General features: G+C 44.8%; 1 protein-coding gene across 2 annotated transcripts in view; it reads left to right on the top strand.

Annotated features, from left to right (window-relative positions):
* The first annotated feature begins 454 nt into the window (after positions 1 to 454).
* The window catches only part of Marchf6 (membrane associated ring-CH-type finger 6), a 61,488-nt gene continuing 51,844 nt past the window's right edge, over positions 455 to 10,098 (top strand). For both annotated transcript variants that reach the window (XM_041632056.1, XM_041632055.1), the window contains exon 1: positions 455 to 680. In XM_041632056.1, coding sequence (XP_041487990.1) covers positions 662 to 680 — 19 coding nt within the window. In that variant the 5' untranslated portion in view covers positions 455 to 661. The remainder of the gene's footprint in view (positions 681 to 10,098) is intronic.

Genomic DNA, 10,098 nt, shown 5'->3' with positions numbered 1-10,098 from the left:
GATCTTAATAATCTGGGTGCTCATCGTTTTCAGGGATGCTTTCATACGCCTTTTAAACGGAGCGCCGGAGCCACGCTGCTGAGGAACCAAAATGCTTGTTCCAGAGCCCATGCAGCCCGTCCTGGGAGTCACGGTCGAGTACCCCACGCCGGGGGCCTTTGTCCCGCAGCCCGGTTATGGTGCTCGCCCCCGGGGCTCCCGCGCTCCTTTGTCCCGGGACACACGCCGCACGTCCACGGGACGCTGCCTCGGCTTCCATGCCCCAGTGCCGCGCAGCTCTCGCCAACAGGACCGCTCACTTTCTCCTCTCCCACCGCCACCGCCGCCGCCCGCCGCGAGCGGGCCGAGTGCGCGCGCCGGAAGTGACGCATGGAGTCCCGATGCCCCGCCTTTTCCGCCGCGCGCCCCGCCCAGGCCCGTCTCTCGGCCGCGCGCCCCCCCCACCCCCCTCCGCGGCGCTCGCTCTCTGTCAGTCGCTGTCCCTCTTCCCCGTCGCCCGCCGTCCGGCTTCGTCTCGCACCTGAGCGCACGCACTTGCCCTGCCCGCGTCCTCTTCCTCCTCCCCTGTCCGCCCCCCTCCCGCCTTCCCCTCCTCAGGCCCGAAGGCTCTGCCGGGTCGCGGGCGCCTCCGCGGCTGCGTCACCGCCGCCCCCCAGACAAGATGGACACCGCCGAGGAAGGTGAGGCGGCGGCGCCCGCGCCCTTGCAGCGGCGCCCGCGCTCCAGTCGGGGCCGGGGTGCTCGCGGCGGCCGGCGTCCTCCGGGGGGCGGTTTGTTCGGCGGGCGCGCGGCTCGAGCCGGTCGTCCTGCGGGCTCGGGTCGGAAGGTGACCCTCTGCGCGCCCCCCGCCGGTTCTCTCGGCAGACGACCTGGGAGTGCCTGGACTTGGGTGTCCGAGTCGCGGGGGTGTCCGGGACGTGGGGTGCCTGAGACACGGAGGTGCCGGGAAGTGGGGTGCCCGAGACGTTGGGGTGCCGGGATATGACGGTGCCGGGCACCGGGGCCTCAGTCTCTGCCAACCCCGCCGTCCGCAGAGGAGGGGGCGGCGGTGCGGAGGCCGGGGGCGTTTTCCCCTCCCCTCCCCCAATGTTTTTTCCTTCTTCTTCTTCTGTGTTCTGGTGTTTGCCGGTTGTCCTGGAGGCCCTACCTCTGTGCCACAGAACTTCTTTGTTGACTTTGAAAGTTCGCGGAAAATACACGGTCAGGTGATGACGGCCGAGGGGACTGAACTGGCCTGACCCCCCTGTTGTAACACCTTGCCCTCGGCTCACCTCACCCCAAAGTGCATCGCCCTGACCCCGGGAGAGGCGAGGGCCCCGAGAGACCATTGGAGGGACGGCGGCTAATGTTTACGTTTCTCTTTTACCGCTTGACACCAGCGAGCCAGGGTCGGTTGGTTTGTGAGCGTGTGTCGTGGATGTGGTTGCTGGGAATGAGCGCAGAACACGAGAGGGACATGAGTGTAGAAAGTAGATGCCGCCCTGACGGTGGCGGGCTGTTTTCAAAGCGCTTTCACGTTTGTAGAGTCGCTGATTGATCAGCGGGTCTGTAGAGGAAATTATTGATCGTGTACTTACTTACCAGTGCGGATACTTATACTTCGGGTATGTTTTTGTTAGAACGAGTGTCTTTTTCCTGCCTAATGGTTTATTTGGGCAACTTTCAATGCGGTTGAATCGAGCACTGTATTGAAGACATTAGAGTAACAAAAAGTTTCATGTTAATACGATGAGTTGGTAAAACTTGATTTTTTTCAAAATAGTCTTTCCTTAATAAAATTGTCTAGTTTACAAAACCTGCTCAGGAGCCTTCACTGTGAAGTTCCGACGGCCCGGGAGAGAATGAGTGTGTTAACCTTTCATGGCTGTTGGGAATTTCGGCTTATTTTAATAGCTTGTTTAAGGTTCACCAGGTAGTAGGGGACAGTTGCCCCTGTTGTCATTGCTTGTGGCTGTCAGTTCGTTAGGTACAGTGTGGCTCTTACGTGCAGTGAGTGAAGCTGGTTGCCATTGGAGACCACTTTTGGAAAGACTATAAATGAAACTCCTGAAGATTGACAGTCATCCAGGTTCATCTTGTAAGCGTACATCTCCGTAGATTTCACATCCTTTTAGTGAATATTCGGTGTTTGTCTTCCTATTCGTCCGTTTACCTACACGAGTTGTTTATTCATGTGTATGGACGGCCATAAGCTGCCGTGTGGGTGCCGGGGCTAGACCCCCGCCCTGTGAGAGCAAGTGCTCTTAACTGCTGCTCCACCTCTCTTGCTCCTTAAGTTTTTATTAATCTAGTAAGCCTTGAGTATATTACTTGCTTTGTACCAGCATGTTATACGAAATCCTGATTCTTCTCACCTGGGCACTTAGTACTTGCATAGACTTACGGTATGACCATAGTTATTAGTACTCAGAGATTGAGAAACTGAGTGCCTCTGGTGTCATGTAGTGCTTAAGGATACCTTTTCAAATATCGGGATAAAATAGAAGTGATTTTTTTTTTTTTTTTTTGGTTTTTCGAGACAGGGTTTCTCTTTGGTTTTGGAGCCTGTCCTGGAACTAGCTCTTGTAGACCAGGCTGGTCTCGAACTCACAGAGATCCGCCTGCCTCTGCCTCCCGAGTGCTGGGATTAAAGGCGTGCGCCACCACCGCCCGGCTAGAAGTGATTTTTAAAATTGATTTTTGATATCGTACTCAAAGTAACTAATACCGAGGAGTCACTGTGTACTTCCCCTTAGTAAACACTGTATCTTGTCTCTCAATTCTGTCTACATGTTCAGGAAGACAGAAACCTGCCATTGTTCTGGTGAAGAAGGAACTAATGTTTAGCTTGACTGACTTTGCCAGGTTCACTCAGGTAGAAAACAGCAAGAGACAGATTCACACTCACGTGAGATGTCATACTTAGACATTGATCACCTGTTCTGCAGTGAGATTTCGTTTATATAGGATGAATCAGTAGTATAAGTTAGCAAGACCTTACTTTTCAGCTGTTCTGTGTAACTACTATTCGTGAAAGTTAATTTTGATATTTTATTTATTTGTATGTATGTGGCGGTCAGAGGACAACCAATGGGAGTCAATTTTCTCCTTCCACCAAGTGGGTTCCAGGAGTTGAACATCAGGTCACTTCAGCTGATGAGCCATCTCTCCAGGCACATGAAAGTGAAATTAGTAGTTCTCATGTCCACTTTTGTAAAGTTTCAAGTTGGAAGTCTTTTTGAGAGGCAGGCGGATCTCTGTGAGTTCGAGACCAGCCTGGTCTACAAGAGCTAGTTCCAGGACAGGCTCCAAAACCACAGAGAAACCCTGTCTCGAAAAACCAAAAAAAAAAAAAAAAAAAAAAAAAAAAGTCTTTTTGAAATGTTGGCAATTTAAATTTGACTTGAAATAGCTGGCGGGTAGTTTATGACAAAGTGAAGGTGGCAGAAGCTTGTGGACAGTGGTTTACCTGCTTAGTTACTGCAGGGGATTTATTTTAAAAGGATTTATTTTTGGTTAAAGATTTATTATTTATTATTATGGATGTTTTGACTGCATGCATGTATATGTGTGTACACCACATGTATGCTGTGCCATAGAGGCCAGAGGGCATTGGATCCCCTGGAACTGGAGTTTTGAATATCTGTAAGCTTCCTTGTGGGTACTGAGAACTGAACTCAGGTCCTCTGCCAGAAGAGGCAGTTTATTGTTTTTTTGTGTTTGGAAAGTATGACTTAACAGAGAGCAAATTAAATTTTTTTTACTACTTTTATTTATTCATTTACTTATTTAGAGCACGTGCGCCTGTGTGTGTGTTCCCATTTCATGGTGCAATTAATGGTGGTTAGAGGACAGTTTGTGGGAGTTGATGCTCTTCTTTCAGTCTCTCCTTCAACCATGTGTGTCCTGTGTACCAAACTCAGGTTGTTAGCTTTAGTAACAGGCACTTTTACCTGGTGAGCCAGCTCCATGACTTCACAAATTGATGGTTTATTTTTTATTTATTTATTTTCAAGGTAGGGTTTATCAAAGATATCCGCCTGCCTCCGCCTCCTGAGTACTGGGATTAAATGTGTGCACTACCACCGCCTGGCACAAATTGATTATTTAAATATCTGTTAGTAAGAGTGCATACTATGTGGATGGAGAGAGGGCTCAGTCATGAAGAGTGCATACAGGGCTGGAGAGATGGCTTAATAGTTAAGGTCTCTAGCTGCTCTTCCTGAGGACTTGAGATCTAGTCCCAGCACCCACATGTCAGCTCACAACTGTTTGTAACTTCAGTTCCAGAGAATTCATTGCTCTTTTCTGACCTCCAAGGGCACCACGTATGCATTTGGTGAACAGGCAAAATACCTATACAAATTAAGAAAAAAAATTTAAAGTTTGTTCATTTTTATTCTTTCATATTCTTCTAGAGGACCCTAGTTTACTTCCCAGCCCCCTGTCAGGTGTCTCACAAGTGCCTCTAATGCCAGATTCAAGGGAGCCAACATACTCTCCTGGCCTCCAAGGGCAAACCTCCCAACCCCCCTGCCCCTTGTATACCAACATACATAACAGATACACATACACATGAAGAAAAGAATAACTCTTTTTTAAAAATCTGTTAATACTATCTCCTGTTTAAGGAAAAGCTAATTTTTAAAAAACCATTCTATGAAAAATGATTGTGGTGGGTAAATGATCCACCACAGAAACTGGATGTTACTCTTAACAATAGCATGTCGTGTTCTTCTGATAGACCATCTACAATGCTGTAATGCCCGGAATATTTGTATTTGCAGTAAATTGTTTATTTTATAATTTCTTCCTGTTCATAGTAAATGATTCCCCTGATTCCCCCCCCGCCCCTTTTTTTTTGAGACAGGGTTTCTCTGTGTAGCCCTGGCTGTCCTGACTAGCTGTGTTGATCAGGCTGGTCTCGAACTCACAGAGTTCTGCCTGCCTCTCTCTTCCAAGTGCTCAGATTATGCATGCCACAACCACCCGGCATAATTACCAGGTTTTAAAGATTGCTAAAGGATTAAGTATATTGAATTATATTTTTGTCAAATCAGCAAGTTTTCAGTTCATTCACGTATTTGGCAGGTGACTCATTATCTGTATATAGTTTGCAGGAGTACAGGTGTGTTACATAAACTCCTGGCATCACTTCTTTAAACTTCAGAGCTAGAGGAGAATTTAGCCATCTGTTCTCTTCCTTTTATGGGTCAGGAGTAATCCTGCAATGCACTGAGATTTTTAAATTTCAGAAAACCGTTTCTATACTGTGCTCAAAGATACATTTTTTTCCTTAAAGGAAAAGTGCTACAGTGTTGGAATAGATGTTGCAATTAAGAACTCATGTCTAAAGCTCTCATAAAAATATTAAGTATTTTGCTACAGACGAATGCTCTTATTTCAGCCCGATGATGAATTTTGTTTTCCATTTTGCTAAATAGCTACTAGTGGACATAACACACATTTATTTATCTTTTTGTGGGAAACTAAAAGTTTTGTTTTGTGCTTTATGATGAAAAAATGTTTGTTTTTCTATGTGTGTATTTATTTGGATCTCTATAGCCCTAGCTGCCCTAAAACTCACTATGTAGACCAGGCTGTGTAGCATGATTAATACAAACCCAGAGACAGATATTGGGGTTTCATCTGAAGGTCAGAAAAACAAAACAGCCAGCCACTGACTCTTACTTCTACCTCAGTCTGAAATGGTGATTCTGCCTCCAAGAATCCTCAGAATGAGATTGTCTTCTCCCCTCATATATTCCTCTCTAGGGCTGGGGTTAAAAGCAAGCACCACTACCGCCTGGTTTCTATGGCAAACTAGTATGGCTACTGGGATTAAAAGTGTGTGTCACCACTGCCTGGTCTCTAAGGCTGACTAGTGGAGCTGTTTTATTCTCTGATCTTTAGGCAAGCTTTGTTTATTAAAATGCAAATGAAATATCACTACAAGGCTGACTAAGAGTCCCAAGTGCTGGCTAAGATCAGTGGCGTTCACCAGCATGTCTGGCCCTGGAAAATCCTCATTTTTGAAAGTATGAAGATGAACTGTATTGTGACTGATCACACTGTTTAACATTATGGCAAAAACTTGGAGTGGTTTAAGTTTAAGAGAAAGGCATTAAAAAAGATGGACTGATGTCAGAATCAGACAGATAGCTTCCTTTTTTAGAATGTTTCACCTGTTTCCAGACACGCCTGCTTCATCCTGTCTACAGTACTGTGAACCAAGCATGCGTGCATTCGTCTGGCATGTCTTTGAGTCCAGACAGTTGGTGTACTTGAATTAGGAAGGAAACAAATGGAGAAAGTTCTTTTTTCATAGAGCTTAAATCTAATTTATTTGGTAGGTGAGGAAGGGAAAACAAGTATCAAATAAACTATGTGGCATGTATAAATAGAAGGTGCCATGTGTTGTTTAGAATAGCAAGCATGAGGGCAGAGCCTACAATTTTGACAGCAGAAGACGTAATAGATAGGGCATAGGAGGAATTGTGGGTAGAGCAGGAATAGCCTCTAAGGTACAAGCATGCTCAGAATGTCAGGAAACCACTAGGAAGGCAAGTCTTTGGGGGGTGGTGAATGAGCTTCGGGAGAACAGGTACATCATGAAGACATTTGGGGTGATTGTCTAGGGGAAGTTCAGAGGGGGGCACCAGTGAGGGACTGTCTGTAGCCCTAATAGGAGATAGGGCCTCTAGAAAAGTTCCCTTTAGCTAGAGTGGAGGTGACATACAAACTTTCTTGGCACTTTGTCACTGGTTACTTTCCCTGTGTAGACTTGTTTGGTACTAGGAGCGCACCCCGAATTTCTGGGAGCCAGAATATGACTAACTCATTTTGATCCAAGAAGCAGGGTGTTGGTGGGAAAGGTAATAAAAAAAAAAAAGCAAAACCGATTGCATTGTCTTCAGCTGACCAGGCTTTCCAAAGGATGCCTGCTGCATGGCTGAGCTGATTGGAATGCTGCCGTGAATGCTGTGCTACCCAGAGGCTATTTCTCAGTGTCCTTTATCCCATTCTTCCATAAGGACGTGAAGAGCACTCATAGTGTGATGGAGAATGAGGTCTTAGAGGGGAATAAGAAGTCATTCACCAGGGAAGCTTCTTGTAAATGTCTGTTGTATTTTAGTGAACCAGGGAAGATTGGATTCAGATAGTGGGAATGGAATGTACTAAAGCAGGTCAGTATAACCCTTAACTCCGTAGTTGATAATGGCTTTAGTTTTCAACTTGTCAACTACCGTGACAGTGCCATAGGCTGTGTGCTAACTGAGCACCATCCTGCCGTTCAGAAGCTTTGCATGGAGGTGTTGACAGGTGGTGTCCTCTCCTATGTGTGTTAATGTGGTCTCCATCCCACACTAACAACTACACTGTGACATAACCACCTCTTCAAATCTAGTCATATCTGAGAGGTTTCTGGTGGGAGGGATAGAGCAAGCATACTCAGTTCTTGAAGGCTCAGACATCAGTGAAGCATTTTCTCTATCTTTTTGTTTGTTTGCTTGTTTTTTGTTGTCATTTTACATCCCCCCGCTTCAGGGTTTCTCTGTGTAGGCCCTGCTGTTCTGGAACTCTGTAGACCAGGCTGGCCTCAAACTCACAAAGATCCACCTGCATCTTCCTTCCAAGTGCTGGGATTAAAGGTGTGCACCACCACAATCTGGTCACATTTCCTCTACTTTTATTTATTATTGCTTAACCCCAGTATTGCAGCCTTTCTTATTTTTCTGACCTTCCTTTACCTCTGCCACATGGTGTGTTCTGTAAAGGTGGTCATGGTGTACAACTATTAAGAACTGGATTGTTGTCTTGCACACTGTTACATTTAACTTCATGGTATATAAAGTATATTATACTTTAAAAAGCTAAATTGTATTTCTGACTTTCTAAAGTGATGTGATAACATGACCAAACAAGTGCTCCCCTTTGTTCCTGTGTAAGGTCCGAAGTGGGACTGTGGAAAAGTGATCAGTAAGCCACCCGCAGTGTAGCAGGAGACAGAAAGCACCCCCTTCCTCTTCAATGCCCACCAGCACCCCTTACCGACAGAACTGGACTGAAAAAGAAAGGGGTGCTGAAGGAGCTTCAGTGTTGTTCAGGTAACTTAGGCTGAGAGTAGCTATTGCTTCTGCTGCTGACTCTTTCCCCTCAAGCTACTGGCAGAATCCCCGCCTAACCTCTTTAACAGGTTGGAGCCCTGTACCTGTATATTAGCTGTCTCTGCCAGTTGTTCAGACTGGACTTGTACAGTTTCTTTCCTTCATCCTGCTTTCTGAAGTGCTTCTTATAGACAGAACTTTAACACAGTTTTAGTCTTTAAGGAGGCCAGAAAGTGTACTTTCCAGACTTCCAAGAATAACAGTAAAGGTTATTGTTTTGTAATGATAGTAATCTGAAAAGGTAATACATAGGGAATCAGAATCTTAATGTTTATTATTTTAAGTGAGGTGAATGTATGTGTTGGTTTCTAATGACAGTAATCTGGAAAGGTAATACATACACAAGGAATCAGAATTTTAATGTTTATTACTGTATGTGAGCTAAATGCATGGGAATGTGGAATCAGAGGACAGGTTTGTAGAGTCATTTCTTGTCCTCCAATTTTATGTGGCTTTGGGGGTTGGCCAGGCTTATGCTTCAAATGCAAATGCTATTACCAGCTGAGCTGCTTGTAAGCCTGCTTCCCAATTTAAGTAATAAATAACATTTTCATAGGCAAAGAATTTGAGGATCATAGCCAAGGTTGAGACAGGGTATCATAGGCTTAGGTAGGTTGTCCTTAAAGTTTCTATGTGGGCTCATGTCTGTTGCCTCCACTTCCCAAGCGCTAGAATTTTTGTGCTATCATACTTAGCAAAAGTAAATTTTTAAAAATAGAATTTGAGCGGCTAAAGTATTTTATTCTGTTATAATTGTAAAGTAGCAGCCAAAACACTACTTTGAGAAACTTTTGTTTCTCTTTTTTATTGAAAATAAATTTTTAAAAATATAATATATTCTGATTACAGTTTCCCCTTCCCCCAGATCCTTCCCATTCCTCTCCATCTCTCTTCCCATCCAGATCCATACCCTTTCTGTCTCTACTTAGGAAAACAAGTGGGTATCTAAGGGATAATAATGAGATAAAACACAAACAAACCAACGGTAGAAAAATAGCCAAAGAAAAAGGATGGAAACACGTATAGATGCAGAGACACACTTGTTTGCACACACAGGTATCCCATGAAAACAAGCAAAGGACTTGTAAGGTGAAAAAAAAGAAAAGAAAAAAGAAAAAGACCCAACACAGCATTATGAGACAATGGCCCTCCAAAGTTGTCGAGTTCATTTTGTGTTGGCACTGGTGCCATGGGCCTACCTACCCTGAAGGGTGATTTGTTTCCCCAGGGAGACCCCCTTGGGGAAAACTTAATTTTTTATTTGCAAGTGGTTATCAGTTGTAGGTTAGGGATGGCGTGTCTATCTGCTTCTCTCAGCTCTAGAACCCCTTCTGGTTCAGACCCCTGCAGGCCATGTGCATGCTGCCCCAATCTTGGTGAGTTCATGTGTATATCTATTATGCTGTGTGTAGAAGGCCTTGTTTCTTTGGTATCCTCCATCCCCTCTGGATCTTAGCAAATTATCTTCTAACCAATTATAATGGCACCAATTTTTATATTTTATTTTTTAGGCTGTGACCTAAAGTTTTTATTTCTGCTTTGTTTAGTTAATCTACATTTTTCTGTGTGCACATATAGTTTTAAATGAACTGTATTCCATATAGTAAAAGTATACAATTTATATAGCTGTGTATAGACTAACTACAAATATCCAGCATAATGTTTTCAGTCATATTATGTTGAAGCTACAAATTGTGAACATTTTCCTGACAGATAAGAACAATGTATCTCCTCCAGATAAAACTGTGTGGCTCGTGTTGCTGCTGCCTGCTCAGGGTAGCATGTGAGAGTGACAGTGTGTATGTATGCCTTCATCCCCTGCACCAAACCAGCGAGGAACGAGACTGTTTCCAGTGTAGGATGAGAACAGTAGCTTTTCAAGTCATGGTCATCAAAATCAGGAAAAGTGAGAAACTCCCAGATCTGAGGAAACCCTAGGAGACATGACTAC

This window comes from Microtus oregoni, unplaced genomic scaffold (assembly GCF_018167655.1).
Source record: "Microtus oregoni isolate MIOR12 unplaced genomic scaffold, Mior012 000040F_ref0000088, whole genome shotgun sequence".
NCBI classification, from domain to species: Eukaryota; Metazoa; Chordata; class Mammalia; order Rodentia; family Cricetidae; genus Microtus; species Microtus oregoni.
The sequence above is the reverse complement of the archived record's forward strand: the minus strand, read 5'-3'. Positions and strand labels throughout refer to the sequence as shown.